The 16,504-nt window shown below is 44.0% G+C and overlaps 1 protein-coding gene across 1 annotated transcript; it reads left to right on the top strand.

The window, feature by feature from the left end:
* The first annotated feature begins 14 nt into the window (after window positions 1-14).
* Window positions 15-16,292, top strand: zfyve26 (zinc finger, FYVE domain containing 26). Its single transcript, XM_028394656.1, has 43 exons — window positions 15-117; window positions 500-787; window positions 866-941; window positions 1,066-1,152; window positions 1,233-1,376; window positions 1,456-1,795; window positions 2,316-2,440; window positions 2,557-2,721; window positions 2,799-2,887; window positions 2,984-3,135; window positions 3,217-3,417; window positions 3,580-4,140; window positions 4,222-4,386; window positions 4,534-4,685; window positions 4,777-5,020; window positions 5,131-5,394; window positions 5,482-5,601; window positions 5,677-5,847; window positions 5,922-6,155; window positions 6,250-6,355; window positions 6,446-7,299; window positions 7,366-7,565; window positions 7,765-7,869; window positions 7,958-8,080; window positions 8,182-8,364; window positions 8,804-9,053; window positions 9,142-9,240; window positions 9,342-9,529; window positions 9,620-9,756; window positions 9,907-9,935; window positions 10,077-10,213; window positions 10,314-10,534; window positions 11,099-11,246; window positions 11,327-11,536; window positions 12,028-12,243; window positions 12,562-12,759; window positions 12,908-12,988; window positions 13,078-13,205; window positions 13,295-13,469; window positions 13,562-13,621; window positions 13,749-13,931; window positions 14,026-14,076; window positions 14,231-16,292. The coding sequence occupies exons 2-43, from the start codon at window positions 597-599 to the stop codon at window positions 14,441-14,443; spliced, it is 7,776 nt and encodes a 2,591-aa protein (XP_028250457.1). The 5' UTR covers window positions 15-117; window positions 500-596; the 3' UTR covers window positions 14,444-16,292.
* The last annotated feature ends 212 nt before the right edge of the window (window positions 16,293-16,504 follow it).

Below are 16,504 nucleotides of genomic sequence, written 5' to 3'. Positions count from 1 at the left end.
CAGCTGATTTTGTCACATGACCTTCGTTATGCAGCTAGCATAACAGGGCGAGACGGAGTCGTAATTTAGAGCGTAAATAATCCCTAATTAGGGTGAAGAAAAAGCACAAAGACATGTGTAAGTAACTTTATTGACTACTGGAAAACTTGTGAAAGGTTTATAGGTACGAAAGGATACGTGCATGTTAGCTGTTATAGAAGTCAGCTAACTTGTTCCAGCCACCGCCACTCAGGCACATTTTAGCTAATGCTAACGCTAACAAGAAAGAGAGCTGTCAAATCTTATGAGAAGCGAGTGACGAAGATGCATAAAGGGGATTGAACTAAAAGCCGAAAGTCATCGTCTTGATAAACGAATTAAAAAAAAGGATAAGTTAAATTATTAACGTGAAATCTCGCCCTAAATAATGGATAAAAGTCGAAACCACAGGAGTATGCAGATTTAGGATGCACTGTTAGGGTTATATTATTGTAACTTTGATTACAACTACAACTTTCAGGTGAAGAAAGCTCAAGGGTGCTCCTTGGCTACCTGGTAGTAAAGGTGCGTCCTCGGGTGTGACTGCTGAACATAGGAGGGTCACAGCGAAAGGGACCATGCATCCTTTTGGCCGTGAAGCGGAGACTTCACTTCAGGACCTGTTTGAGTATTTCAAGAGGTGCCTGCAGCATGGAGAGTGGGAGCTGGCGAGTGCATGTGTGCCACAGCTGAATAACTCAGCAGGAGAAATTTCAGAAAACCTGCGACACATAATCAAAGCTATCGTCTGCCATCCTTACAGCTTGAAGTGAGTTACATTCTCATAACAATTTAGCATATGCAGTACACTTGCTTTTTAATTAATGTGTAAATTATGCTTTTATAGATGGGAGTCTTTAGGCAGTCCACACAAACTGGCTTGGTTTTGGCTGCAGGTCCTGGAGAAATGGACAGAAGAACGGGTAATTCTAAACAATTGCAAAGATTTACATACAATTATAATAGGTTTAGGGCAATAGAGAACTCAAATTTTGTACAAATGTGCAAAAACAAATCCAAACTTTGCCTTCCTCTTTTTCACCACAGGTTCCTCCCAACATAAGAAGAGAGCTGGAGTTTTTGTTACTCCTGGAGGAACTGGGATCAGAGGGGATACCAGACAATGTTCAGAAGGTTAAATGTTATTTTTATTTTACTACACAACATTTTTTTATCTTAATATCTTTAACTATGTTTTAACTATCGTTCAAAAGGAGTTGCAGCAGGCTTTTTTGGATAAACAGTCTGATCAGAAGGTGCAAGAAAGTCCAAGAACTGCTGCTATTGAGTCTTGCCTGCGAATGCTATTGGAGAAGAAGAAGCCAAGACTTGCCCAAACTTTGGCACACTTTTTACAGGTAGGGTCAAAAAAATCAAATGTTTAAAAAAACATTTTAGTAGAAAATATAAACAAAGCATTTTGAATGTCTTCTCTAGGACCAGTCATGCCCAGAAGACCCTACTCTACAGCACACATTCATCCAACACCTGATGAAGAAACTGGGAAAGCCAGAGAGAAGACCAGAGAAGGTGGAGGAGTGGGTGGGGGAGATATACTCTGTTTTGGCAGTGATGCCATGGAGCTCTCACAGAGGAGATAGGCAGCTGGAGGCGTTGTGTGAAGCACTGTGGGCTGCCAGAGATGGCCCCCTGAAAGAAGAGAGGATACTCAGCTCCCTGCTTCGCCCTCGGTGTGATGCTCTCGTCTCTACATACTGCTCCACTGCTTTGAGGCTGCAGAGAGATCACCTGCTGAGGACCTCACCTGACACCCAAGGTTAGAAAGTTTACATTACTCTTGACATTTGACTGTTTTCAATGGTAGTGACTTAGAATTAATTAGGGACAGACACGATTTGCCTCTAATTGTAGTCAATAAGAGCCAGTTACTGTAATGAATGTTGATGTTAATTTGCAGTTTGTGGTGCAGCCATGTTCCTGTAAATCAGTCCTTGTTCTGAGCTGTCTTTGTGGTTAGCTTGACTTTTGTTTTATAGCACTGGTACTCTAACTTTACTTAGAGGAGAAACATTGGCATGATGACTTCACTCTTTTAATCACACTTCTGCTTCTGTGTCTTTGAGTGTGGCAGTTTAACAGGGTGTCAGGAAAGTTTACATGTGACCTTTTCCTGTTTTCTTTGTTTGTTTGTTGGTGTCAGCTTCACTTCTTTCACACAAGTATGATTTTATGGTTCAGCCTATACAGGAGATACATGATATTCTCTAAATACATTCCCAAGATCTCATTCACATTAATTATTTTTTCCCCTCAATATTTTATTGTCGCCCTCTTAGCTGACCTTCCTGAAGCAGAAAAGCTTTGCCTCAGTTTATGTTGCCACAAGGATCGCCCGTCCATCTGGAAAACCATCTTTTTTGAGTGCCTTAGTAGTGGAAAGCACTTCCTGGAGCAGGTCTTGGTAAGTAAGCCAGATCACTCTTCTTTCAGGAGTATTGTCTTCTTAATTGGGAAAGTTGGTTATTAACTGCATGTGATAAAATTCTATAATGTAAAAATATATGTTCTTTGTTGTAGGTTACTGCACTTGACCTGATTAAACATGAGGAATTCACTCTGCTGAAAGACTTGCTACAGCTTGAGTTCCAGCCATTGTCTCGTCTGGTGTTGCTGCTGGGATGGATGCAGTGTCGCAGTCTGAGCTCGGCACAAACGCTGCTCAGCATCCTTCACAAAGAGCAGGTCAGAACCAGAATCATGCAGCTGCCCTCACATGTGTTAAGTGCCACAGTTTGATGTGTTCTGTATTATCTTTTCAGGGTGCATTCAACGACTCTGTTCTGCAGGAGTTCGCCGATCTTTTGTCATCACAGCTCGGAATACTTGAATGGTGTAAAAACAACAATCCGTAAGCGTTTTAATTTGAATCCTAATTTTAACTGTCCAACTGTTTCCAACGTTTTTATTTTTGATTTGTATTTATTTTGTGTTTTGTCTGGTGTAGAGGGATTTCAATGGAGGCATTGCTGGCGCAGCTCCACACTCTGGACAACCACTCAGCCCTCTATATTCTGCACTCTCTGACTCCATTGACACAGTTTGAAGAGCGCAGGGTAATAGATCTACTACAGCAACTGCCAAATTCACCAGACACAGGTTTGTATAAAACACTTTTTTTTTAGGTCTAGTCTAAAACACAAAATATAACACCGTGGTTCCTATTTTTGTCTCTTGCAGAGGATAATGAGGGAGTCAGCACTCTCAGCTCCAGCAAGCAAAGGAACATTGTTTTGTTCCAGGGCTTCTGTGCCATGAAGTATGCCATCTACGCACTGTGTGTAAATGCACATAAATACTCAAATTGCACTGAGTGTGAGTCCATACAGAAGCACCAGCCCTCAACAGCAGATATGGATCAAAACCAAACATCCTCAGAAGGTTTGAAAACTTGCTTCCTTTTATGCAGTGAGGTTTTATTTTCATGGCAGATAATATCTGAGTTTCCTCTTTGCTAATTTTAGCTGATTGGAATTTAGTCAGTTTGTTTTTTATTGCAGTTGTGAATTATATTCAGACTTCTCTTTTTGTTGTATTTCCAAGGTTGCCATTTGATGTTTCAGCAGTACCTATCAGAGTGTCAGCTTTATCTGGAGACTGTGCCTGTCATGTTCCGCTTGGAACTCCTGGAGAATATCTTTTCCCTTCTGTTCTTGTCCACTGCTGACTTTGCCCAACAAACCCAAAAGGACACAAATCTAAACACTGACCTGTTAAGTACAAATCAATCAAATATAGAATCAGACACCAAAGCAAAGATGGAGGAGACTGAGGGTGGCCTGAGGGGTGGCCACAAGCTGCATTTACCAGCTGGCCACCTGGACCTGGGACATCTCATCCAGGGCTGCAAGGGGTTTCTAGTTGATGTCACTGCCATGGAGGGTTTTCTGAAGCTGCTAAAAGAAGGGTTGGAGGGCATGTGTGTGATGGGTCAGCAGGAGGGACAAGAGGCGGGAAGAGCGCTGCTTCGAGAGGCTGAGGTGGCGGCGAATCTGGGCTGCTCTGTAACTGCTGAGACTTTTGGGACTCGCCTGCAGAGGTTGTCCAAACGCACTGCAGAGGCTCAGTGGCGGCTGCAGATCATCACCAGCAACCAGGGCAATGGTGAGCCACGGACATGTCCTCAGGTGTTTTCATTTATCTTTATTCTTCATGATGGAAAATAACAATGCACTCATCTCTCAGGTTCAGAAAGTCCCCTCCAGACGTCAGCTGTTGGCTCTGCTGTTACTTCTTTGGCACGCAGCAAGAGCTCAAGCTTAAGGAGGAGGAGGAAACCAGGACGACATACTACAGAGAGACTCAACTCCATAGAGCAACACAACGGAGAAGTTAGCACAAGTGCATCAGGTAAGACGTAAACTGTGGTCTGTCTTTTCTGGGCCTGTGTAAATTTAATTTTTCCTTTAACATTTGTAAAAGAAGTTTTTTAGAAGATTTTATTGAATCTCTGGAAAAGGTTGTTTGGGTTCGTTCATATGTATTGTGCTTTGCCAGATGGTGGAGGAGGGCCAGTGGCGGGTTCTGTGGAAGTGGAGTTTTGCCCATGTGGAGGACCTCACAGCTGGCTGGTCCCAGCTATGTTGTCCCCTCCAGAATCCCTGTTAATGTCCTGCATCCGCCGAGGAAACTTTATGGAGGCACACCAGGTCTGTGACTAATACAGTGTTAAACGTATGTCTAAAAGTATTGTTTGTGAGTAACATGTGTACATCTATGCCCCACGTGGCTTTTCTGCAGGTTTCTGTAGTGTTTGATCTGGAGGCATCTGCCTGCAGTGGTGAGCTGGTGTTCATGGAACGCTACAAACAAGTCCTGATGGAGTTGGGGCAGGTGGAGCAGAAGATGGAAAGTCAGTCAATGTCTTCATCCTCTTCCTCTTCTGAGGGCTTGGGGTCTGCAGCTGTGCCAGTCACAGGGAGAACTCGGCTGGGCAGCAGTGGACGATCAACACTGCAGGCCATCGGCAGCGCAGCTGCTGCAGGTGTCACTTTATGTTGTTTTCTTTTCCACTTCTTATTCCTCCAACTCAAGGAATACAGTGAGCAAAACTGTTGAATAGTCGATAATTCATATACCCGTGTTTTCTTCCAGGAGTGGCTTTCTACTCCATCTCAGACATAGCAGATCGTCTCCTCAGCACCCAAGCTCACCCTCTGCCCTCACTGGAGGAGGGCTACTGGCTAAGCCTCTCCTCTTCGGACACCTCTGGCCTCCTTTACTCACTGCTAGAGGAGCTCAGCCCAGCAGCCATGGCTGCCTTCGACCTGGCATGTTGCCACTGTCAGCTCTGGAAGACGTCCCGACAGCTGCTGGACACAGCGGAGCGCAGGCTCCACAGCAGCCTGGAGGCTCGGGGTATGAAGCCTGACATGATGAATGAAACAAAGGAAGACTTTTTTGTGCAGTGTCTTTTAAACATTTAATCCCTTTATGCTTTTCCAGGAGTACGAGTTGACCGTAAAGTGCCTCATTCTGATGGAATCTGTGGATTTCCGATGGTATTGCAACAGATCAGCAAGATCCTGAATCACTCAGGCACCTATAAAGGCCCAGTCAAAGCAGGTAAATGCAAATGCTTGCATGTCTAGCAGTGGAATAAAAAATAGTTATCAAATTTTTATCAACACTGGTTCATAGAAGCTGCTGGTGAAGACCAAGTGACTGCACGCCCATTTGGTTGCTGCATCCAGGAAGCGCTGCTCTGTTGCCATCCAATCCTGAGTGAAGAGTGCATTTCTGCTCGGCTCATTCTGGTTCAGCGATTGGAGGGCACCCTGCACAATCTGAGCACTGCTACAGATGGCACAGGTGGGGCCCATCATATGCTCTGCTTGATGTAGTTTGCTTTCTTTCCTTTTCTGATTTTACTTCTCATGTAACAGAGGGCAGTGTGGGCAGTGCTCTTCTGGCGCTGCTGGTTGAACAGGCCAGTCTGAAGCAGTCGGAGCTGGATGCTCATCCTGTGCGCTCCAGCATGAAGCAGCTACTTCGTTCTTTGGATCAGCTCTGCCCCTTCGAGCCAGACAGAGAACTTGCCAGACCTGATTTTGTACGGAGTTTCTTTGACTACGTTAACACAATGGCATCTGTGTTAGTGCGTAGCCTCACTTCTGAAGGTAATGCATCTTGTCATTGATGAACGATGAAAGCCTTTTTGTGTCTCTTTTAGATTCTTCCATCTTGTGAACTTTTTTCTGTTGTTTCTCTTAGACCAGGGCAGTGAAGTGAAACTTGGGAATTCACTGCTGGTGTTGCTTCAAGCCCCATTTCAGCTTCTCTCACACCTGCTGTTTGACAGACAGGTGTCTCCTGACAGGTATGCAAAGAAAGTAATAGTTAAATGTCTTTTCATTTTCATTTTATATGTGATTTGAAAGAAGTCTCCATTTCCCATTTCCATCTCCAGAGTGATGTCTTTGCTGCAGCAAGAAGGTCTGCGGCTGAGCGTCCAACAGGTGATTGTCCAGCGATGCTGCGTGAGTCTTCCTATGTGGAGCTCCTCTTCAAGTGATGAAGAAGACTCTGCTCAGGCTAAGAAAGAAGATGGAGCATTCACTATTGCTAGTTTGTCTCTTCTGCTCCAACGCCATGCTAAGGATCACATGACCACTCTGGAAATCTCAGAACCGCAGTCTAATGAGAGTTCTGATTCCGAGGTCTCAGTAGAAGACCACTCCACTACACCCTCCAACCTCTCCACATCTCCCCCCTCTTCTTCTTCCTCTTCTTCTTCTTCGTCTTCATCTTTGTCAAATTATTTTCTCCTCACACCATCGGCCCTGTCCTTCCTGAAGTCCCGCTCACCGTTACTTGCTACGCTGGCATGTTTGAGTGCCTGTAAAGGAGAACCTGCACGGACACAATCATCTGGATGGTCCGGATATTTCCGCAGCGGCCGTAAAGAGGTTGTTCTTGATGGTGAACAAATTTCCCGTGAAGCTGATAACCTCCTGAAGGAGTTCCCTGTTCTCCGTGCTTACCTTCTTACCATGGCTGAACCCGTGCTTGGGACTTCAATAAGCGAGGGCGAGGAAGGTTCCGCTGGGCTTGGGGCAGTTGTCTGTGGGAAACCACTTGCCAGTCTGCTGCTTTCTGGCCCTCAAGAAGAAGTTACTCAGGCTGTGGCTGCTCAGGCTTTTGAGAATGCCCTTGTCTCCAAAGACCTGAGCCGGGCCCTCAGTCTGCTGGAGCTGTATGGACAAGGCTGCAGCCAGGAGGGGGCGCTAAGAGATTGCTTACTTGCCTGTTCTGCATTAGAAGGTGAGAATCAAGAAAATGATGTTATTATTGTTTTTCTTATTTGCTTACTTGATTATATGTGATTAGATGGTGAGGAAGGAATAGGTCACTTGTTCCGAGTTCAGGATGCCAGCCTGCGAGCCCGCGTTGCCCTCCAGGCTCTGGAGCGGTGGCCCCTGTCAGCCTGCCTCGAGCTGCTTGAGTTCTGCCTCAGTGAGCCCAACACAGAGTCCTTGCTGAGAACTGACCTCCAACATAAGAAGCAGGAACTGGACATCTACCGTTTGGTAATGCTCAGCTGAGCTGCTTTATTTGTTTTAGTGGGAGAGTTTATGAAATATTACATGTGGGTACTTGACTTAAGTGATTGAATTTAATTATTGTTATGTGACTGAAGGAATTTATGACTTATTTACCTTACTTGTCTCTTCAGTTGACTTTCTGTTGTGACTCCTGGGCTGTTTGTGCCGTGTTCTTTTGCCACAGATGTTAAATTTACAGCCTCCGTTGCCCTGGGCGACTTGGCAGGAGCTCAGAACGGTATCCAAGACAAACTCTGAATCTGTGTTTTCCATGATCCTTGAGTCAAAGGTAGGTCAACAACAGATCTGCACAAGGTTAATAATTAAATTAACCCCTTATTCTCCTAATACATTATATGTTATGTTTTTCTTTGCAGGAGTTTTCTCTCTGTAAACAGTGGGTGGAGCTGTATCCTGTGCCTGACCAGCTGATACTGCAACTGCAGACTGAGCATCTACTTTACCTGCTGGAAAAGGGACAAACCGATGAAGCTTTTGAGGTTCATATCACATGTTAACACAAAATCAAAAGGCTATACATGCATTTCTCAGGAGGACTGACGATCTCTTATCTCTTTTTTGTTCATTTCTTTTTGTTTAGTTGCTTGAGGGCCTTGAGGGCTCAGATTTTGTAGTTGGCCTGGACGTTTGTGAGCGTGCTCTGGATCGCCGCCCCGGATTGGCTGCGTGCCACTTCTTGGCTGATTACCTCACCCTACATTTTCAGAGGCAGGTGTCTCCAGCTCGGCGGCAACACATCCACGCCCTTCATCTGGGCTCCAAGGTTTGTAACTGTGAGGACGTGCACAGTGGTCCTCTTCATATAGTGCATGTAAAAGACAATCCTAGAAATTTGTTGGTCATTGTTTAAGGTAAATATTTAAGTTGTGTTTAATCCACACACGTTTACTTCAAGGACAGGACATGTAGTTGCTCTTCTTTGTGTTTCTTAGAATTGCAGTTGCCTGACATTTCATGTAATTTCCCTTTAGACATCAGTAACAATCCCTTCTTGGAACCTATGTCTAACCTTGCATTACTTCTATGAATCCTGGCTTGTCGGAAACACATTTTGCAACTTTCAATTCCTTACATTTAAAAATAAAACTGGAAACTGGATTATGTGTTCTATTCAGTCGGTATTAACAGTTTTTTTTTCAGATATTGGTTTTTATAAAGGTAAAATGTTTTCTATTGTTCAGTAAATCTGTTTCTTCCTACAGGTATTGTTGACTCTGCCACCAGCTGCCAGGCAGGAGTATTTTCCCCTGCTGTCAGACCCTCTGCTGATGCTCGAGCAGCTGCTGATGAATCTGAAGGTGGACTGGGCGGATGTGGCGGTGCAAACCCTGCGGAACCTGGTGGTCAGCCAGGAGGCTGGCTTCAGTGCTGAGGACATTGATAAGCTTTTGGAAGCATATGCCTGCAAGGCCCTTGACTTCTCCTGCGCACCCAGAGAGAGGTCTCGATCTGGTCAGTACAGAGCTCATTTTAGTATTTAAACAAAGGATAACCAACACCCATTTACTGCTTGTTGTGAATAAAAATGTTTTTTTTTCAGACTCTGTAATCAGCCTCAAGGAAGCACTAATGCAGTGTCCTGCACAAGACAGCTCCTCTCTGTCATCCAGTCGAATGGATTCTCCAGCATCATCCTCAAGTGAGATGTTTGCTTTGACGTAGTTGTGAAAATGTGACATTTTTAAGTTATTTCAATTATACGGATTGTTTACTTATTTGTGTTTACTTATTTCGTTATAGGCAGCACACCAACACACACCCCCTCTATAAGCAGCACAGACAGGGAAAAGGATAGAGGCTCATCTGGGAAAAAGCGCCGTTCTCCGGCCAAGTTCCAGCCTCCAGACCAACCACCAGCTCGTAAAGACTGGGTTCCAGACACCCAGCAGCATGTGTGCATGGTCTGCAAGCGTGAGAGGTTCACCATGGTGAGTTGGCAGAGACTCACTGACAGAAAGAGAGTGTTGATGCCTAATCAATTAACTATGGTCATTTGTCTTTTGTTAACTCACGTCTAGTTCAACAGAAGGCATCATTGTCGGAGGTGTGGACGCCTGGTGTGTCATGCATGTTCTGAGCGGAAGATGCCTGTTGAGGGGTGTCCAGGAGAGGAAGTCCGAGTCTGTGACCAGTGTTACTCCTACTTTCATCCAGAGTATGCTCCTTAACGCTTAAGAATTTCATAGATAAGATAGATAAGACATATTAAAACTAGAAGAATTTTACTGTAGGACCATACATATACATATGTTCTTGTAATTTCTAAAAAAAAAAAAAAACATAAATGATGTTTTTCCATCTACAGTTCTGATGATGACCAGGAACCTGCTGAAGGTAAATGAAAAGATTTTTTGCTGTGGTTGGATCTTTATGTCTCCTAAAATCCAAACTAATTTTTCCATCCCTAATTTAGTAATGAATAGAAGCTATAATGACCAGCTTCACCCTGTTTTACCGAGTTCTGTTTTTGTGCAGTGGTTGGCAACCCTGTGGTTACAGGGGAAGCTCTGGATGGAGTGTTTTGTGTGCCTGAAGTCGCCCAGCGACAGATTCAGCTCAGCTCCAACCCTGCAGAAAACCAGCAGCTACGGAGTGAGTTCTACTATGAACAGGTCTGTATTTGTGTATTTTTGCTAACTCTTTAAATTTGGCAGCTTCTTGGGAGTTTGTGCGCGAGCTCACCTTCCTGTTTAAAACCCTGTAATCCTTTAGGCTCCCAGTTTGCACCTCTGCGTGGCCATTTTGTCTCTGCACAGTAACCAGGCTGCCTGTGGTCATCATCTTATCAAGCACTGCCGCTCCTTGTCTTGTAAGCTGACCAACCCAGAGGTGGACGCCTGCCTCCTCACCGACATCATGCGGCAGCTTTTGTTCAGTGCAAAACTGATGTTTGTTAAAGTTGGCCACAGCCAGGATCTTGCTCTGTGTGATAGGTAGGTTAAAACCCTGGTACATTGTGATGTTTGTTTGATGGCATCTGAGACATTAGTTCAGAAGCCAGAATGCATAATGTAAAAAAAAAAAAAAAAAAGAAAAGTAAATAGAAAGCATCATAGTCACATGTGCATCTGGACCATCTTGTTTCGCAGGATTTTTCTGTCCTCTGGTTATATAAACCTTGTCAGGTTGAAACTGGTTGCACTTATTCAAGGAATTATGTAAAAGTCTCACACCCTGAACTAATATATATGTCACAATAATGTGAATTGTAACACCCAAAGCACTCACGTCAAGTCACATCGAGTCCTCTGCTCTGACTGGTCTTGACAAGGTGCGTACGCATAGGCTTTTGGTGTGGCAGTGTTGTTACCACACCATATGACACAGCAAATTATGAGGGTAGTTGAAGAAATTACCTACACTAGAGCCAAACTTGGGAAAGTACTCACTGCCTCATTTAGTTAGTACATGTTGTGTAAATAGGTGTCTGTGTGTCTTTCACTGTTTTGTCATCATACCTAGATTTGTGCTTCCTCTTCTGTTCTCTCTGTCCACAGTTACATCAGTAAAGTAGACGTGCTTAAGATACTCGTGACAGCCAATTACAAATATATTCCCTCTCTGGATGACATTCTGGAAACTTCTGCTGTCACACGTCTGCGTAATCAGCTGCTGGAAGCAGAATACTACCAGCTAGCAGTGGAGGTGAAACAGCTTGAGGTTTATTTGTTCATTAATCAGAATAAACTACCAGAAAATTAAATTCATTGTTGCTTTGTTGCCAGGTGTCAACCAAGAGTGGCCTTGACCCCGGAGGGGTGTGGCAGGCATGGGGCATGGCATCTCTGAAGGCAGGAAACCTTACTGGAGCAAGGGAAAAGTTTACCCGCTGCCTGAAGCCACCAGTGGACCGCAACCAGCTAAATCTGGGTCCTTTACTGCTGCAGGAGGTGGTGCAGCACCTGGAGACGACAGTCCGGCCCACTCTGACCACAGTAGGAAGACACTTGTTCTTTATATAAATGGCTTCACTACAGCATGCTAGTTCCTCTGTTATCACCCACACGGAAGCAGAAGTGAGGTGCCACAACAAGCAGTATAGTTTGATCAAACAGTGTAAATCTGCAGTAACAAACAGTATGGTTGACTTGAGGTCACAGCCCTCAGAACAGATACAGAATGTGCAAGACTACTTCACCCCCCCTCTGCTACATGACACTGTAAGAATCTTCTTACACTGAGGGGAAGCTAGTAGGTTCTAACTCCACGTTTTGGCCTGGGTTACATGGGAGTTTCCAGATGGAAAGAAAGTTAGAGGGCTGTGTCATACTTCCCTTTGTGGTTCAGTGACATGTCTTCTAGCTGACCACACTTACTCTTCTGTAATAAAGGCAACAAATGAGTACTAATTACATCTGCAGAAGATGGTTTTATACTTCAAACATGACCTTTTGTGTGACTGTGTGTGTTTCTCTGTGTGCACCAGTCTTTTGATGAAGACATACTTGCGTCACTGCGGGAGCTGGAGGACGCCTTGTGTGAGGCCGGATCCATGGAGCGACCAGAAGTACAGACGCAGAGCAATCACCTCCACCAGGAGTGCCTGTACTACCTGAACACATATGGCACTCACATGGCACTGATCAGCTTCTATATGCGTCATGACGGTATGACAGAGGCCTTGACGTGCCTGCTAAAGAAGGTGGGCCTCAGTACGCTGTATTATTGTCTGCTTCTACCATTTCTTTTACATACACTGGAATCGTCAACACAATAAATGGTCCCAGTCTGAAAGTAGTGTACTTTTACCATGCAGTTAAAGTGTAGTCAGCATCATTTGACCCACCTGCAGATATTCTTAACACTCCCTTCTGTTCTGCCAAGGCCTTAAACGGGGCCAAGTTTGTTAGCTGTGGTGAAGTTTTTTAATGGGGCATATATACAAAAAAGGACAAGTCAAAACTACCACTGTTGTAGTGTTAAAGTTTGACATGTGTTTTTGTACTCTTTCGTGCCTCAGGAGTGCCCAGAGGAGGTGTTTCTAGAGGGAGTGCTGCAGCCCAGCCTGGAGCGAGGGAATCTTGGCATGCTGCAGGGCACACTAGAAAAATTGGACCCCAGTTTGGAGACATGCAGCCGCTACCTTATTGCCTCCTGCCAGTTCCTGCAGCGGCGCAGATACTTTCACTCTCTCTACCAGCTCCAGCAGTTTATGATGGTTAGAGTCCTGTTTCTAGAGTTCAAATTCTTGGGGGTAATGCTTGTGACCCTTTTAATATGAAGTGATTCTGTACATATATTCTGGCTGTATACAACTATTCAATATTTTTCAAGAATTATTTATTAAAACCTGTTTGTCTGTTCAGGATCATGTCCGTGCAGCCATGACCTGTATTAGGTTTTTTACACAAGGAGCCAGTTCATACCTGCAGCTGGGAGAACAGCAGGTATGTCTTCCTGTCTCACGTTTTAAAATTGTCCCTGCACATATGAGAAAGGTGACCCTGCCTCTGACCTTAAACCTGACTTTGCGCAGCGCTGGTTGGTCAGAGCCAAAGAGCATCTGAGGACATACCTGCAGGAGCAGCAGGGTCGCAGTGCCGGGAGGAGAAAGTCACAGGTCAACTCTTTCAGGAAGATGATGCCATCCAGTGATGTGTCCAGGTTGTTTTTTTTATTTTTAGTTTTTCATTATATGGAATGTTTTTTTTGTGGTTTTGTTTTTTAAAGCCTGTATTTGTTTTGTTTGTCAGGCACATGAATACAATCGAGCTCCAGCTGGAGGTGACCCGTTTCCTCCACCGCTGTGAGACTGCCACATCCCCCAAGGTTACACAGACTAATACACCTTCCCCCAAGTCCTCTGGGTCCAGTTCACTACCAACACTGTTCGGAGGAAGCCCTATGAAAGTTGATGTCGCCTGCAAGGTGAGATCCTGGGAGTTTTTAGCCCATCACTCTTAATTCAGACAGCGTAAAAGTGAGATGTTTTCACTGGGAATGGTCGTTTACTTTTGCAGGTGATGCTTGGAGGAAAAAACATAGAAGAGGGTTTTGGAATTGCTTACAGAGTCATACAGGTATGTTTAATGTCAGATGAGTATTTAACTTTATTTTATGATCTCTAATTTTCATGTGTCAAGATGTGTTCCTACTGAGACAAAAACTGAAATACTTGTGTTGTGCTGCCTTCTCTCTCTCCTTCAGGACTTTCAGCTGGAGTCCCAGGCTGTCTATGTGCGTGCTGGCCAAAGGCTGGTCCATCAGAAGCAGTATGGATCTGTGCGGCAGCTGCTTAAATGTGTAGGAGAATCAGGCACTGCCACCAAGAACGACTGTGATGCCCTCATCCTCAGCTGCGTCTCCGTTGCAGACAAGGGACCAGCTGATGTGAGTGACACAAAAGTTTTGCTATACGAGCATATTGTGATAACTGTGGTGTGTGTTTGGCCATGAAGCCAGTCTGATCTTTGTTCTGCTTTAGGCCAAAGAGCTGGAAAGTCTCATCCTGGAGATCAAGAGCACAGAAAACAAGGTAGTGTTTCATACTTGTTCCTGAGACAAAGTGTGAGGAGCAGAGAAACACCTGACTCATAGCTTCTATACTCACTTAACAGTGACTTTGTTGTTCCTGTTATTCATTGTATCATGTCATTCAACACAGTCATTGTCAACACCTCTGTCTACAGATTAAAGCCTACCTGCTGTGCAGCAAGCTGAGGCCAGCGTATCTGCTGGCAGTCAAGCTGGAGCCGAGCCGGGCGGGCCCACTGGTCCAGGACGTCCTTCAGGCTGCTGAAGGAGCACAAGACTCGGTGATGCAGAACATCTGCTGCCAGTGGCTGTCTGAACACAACAACAAGTCATCGCAGCAGCGCCAAGGCCGACCCAACGCCAGGTAAAGTCAGCATCTCTTAAAGAGATCAGGTGCAAAGGAGCTGCAATTTCAGAAGTTCTGGACACATAATTATCAACAATGTTTACACAAAGGTTCACTGTGTAGCAGAATCATGTGGCTCTAGCTGTGTCCTGCTAACATTCACTTTTTAGTAGAAAGCTTTGCTCCACAGATTTATTATGCCACATCCCTGTCAGGTGTGAATACAGGCTTATAAATCCTAAACCCTTACATTTATTCAGAATGATGCCTTCGTCTGTTATGAATATGTCACGCTTATGGTGTCTAACACTGCCTTGAACTGTTGGCTCACACAGATGAGAAGTGGGTTATAGAAGCCTGATCACTTTATTAATTCATCACATCGCTAGACTCCCTCTAGAGCCACAAAAGGCTGTTTTTTCCTCATATGCAGTGTTACTACCCTGGTAAAGAGGGTTTTATGTGTAATACTGGTGTCCTCCATTTTGTATTGTTTACCACATTTCCTATTGTTTTACATCGCAGCGTCACATTGTCTTTATTTTCTCTCATTTGAGATCATGCTACTCCTCTTGTCACTCTGCTGTGTGTGCTAAGGTTAGCTTGTTTCCCCTCATTGTCAGTGTGTTGTAAAACCTGGAAAGTTCTGAAAAACGGTGTGAAAGGAGAACCTGATGATGACGAGTTTCTCTTTTTATTTGAGCAGCCCTCCTGCCTCTAAACGATTCACCGCTGTGCTTTATTTCCACTCCGGAAATATCTTGCTGTACAGTGTTTGAGAGGGAATAGTGTTACCACTTGGTTGTGACAACAACTGTTACGTAAAAGAAATGTGATATAAACAGGTACAGTCAGGCTCGCAGGATAAGCATATCTTCGCTGTGACTCAGCTTACATGTTAGATTTTTCTCCTACCTCAGCCTAAAGGGAACGTATCGTTAACTGACTGGAAAACCTCCGACATACATGTTTCCTGTGTGATTTTGCCCTGTTTTTGCCCTTTTTGTCCATCTGTGTGTAAAGACGTGTCCTCTGGTCTAACTGTGAAGGGGATGTTTACCTGTTTTGTGTGTATTCCCCCTCTCTTTTTAAAAGAGAACAAAAGTGTAAGTGTTTGAGGGCATTTAAGACGTCAAGAACATGTAATAGGTTTGATACAGAAAGGGATCCCCACTTAGAGATCGTGTTGCAGATCAGGTCTCTAGTAATTTATGTCTCTGGTCAATAGTTTTGTTTCATGTTTTGGTTATAATTGCCTGAATTCTTGCTGAACTATATAAATCCACAATGACTGACTTATACAGAGACGAATTATGTCTCAAAAAGGGATTTAATTGTTGCCAAACGTTCTAATTTGGTATGTATTTTTTTTTTGCCTGCTTTTTTCACAAACCTGGATAAACACGATATATATTGCAAATGTATAGCCACCATAACACACACTTTCAGTTGATTAACAGGACAATCACACGCGTGGCTGAAGCTGCTCTTTCCAGTGTGTGTGCTTCAGAGCTCGTCTGATGACATGGTCAAGCAGGACGTTTTTTATTTAGAGGTGTTCTCTCTCTGTGCCCGGCTTCATTTGCTGCACTTGTTCTAAGACACAAGAGACAGATCGTACTGTGGTAGCAAGAACAGAACAGAAAAAGGCCATTTTTGATGTGAGATGCACTCTAATCCTCCTTAACTTTGACTCTTGTGTCTCATCACTGCCGCACTTTATACTATGAAAACAATACTTTGGGGAAATATTGTGAAATATGTAATAAAGTAACTGCTCTATTGATGCAGGAACTAACAATTTTCAGCTGTTTTCAATTGTTTCCACATCACTTGTATAAAATATAATTAAATCAGAAAATAAAAATGGAGAACTTCAATGTTAATACTGTTATTTCCTTCATGTCACTAGTTGTAACTGGGTGAAAAGTAATATTACATGTTTCTTCTGCATCTTGCATGTAGGTATTCTGATTTTTTTAACAGCTCTCAAACCAGGATCACTAGGCAAAATCACACAAGCAAACTTTTTTATAGTAATATTCCTGTTTATTTACATAAAATGTAAACATTCAACTCTTAA

Source organism: Parambassis ranga, chromosome 22 (assembly GCF_900634625.1).
Source record: "Parambassis ranga chromosome 22, fParRan2.1, whole genome shotgun sequence".
NCBI lineage: Eukaryota > Metazoa > Chordata > Actinopteri > Ambassidae > Parambassis > Parambassis ranga.
This window is presented reverse-complemented; position numbering and strand designations above follow the sequence as displayed.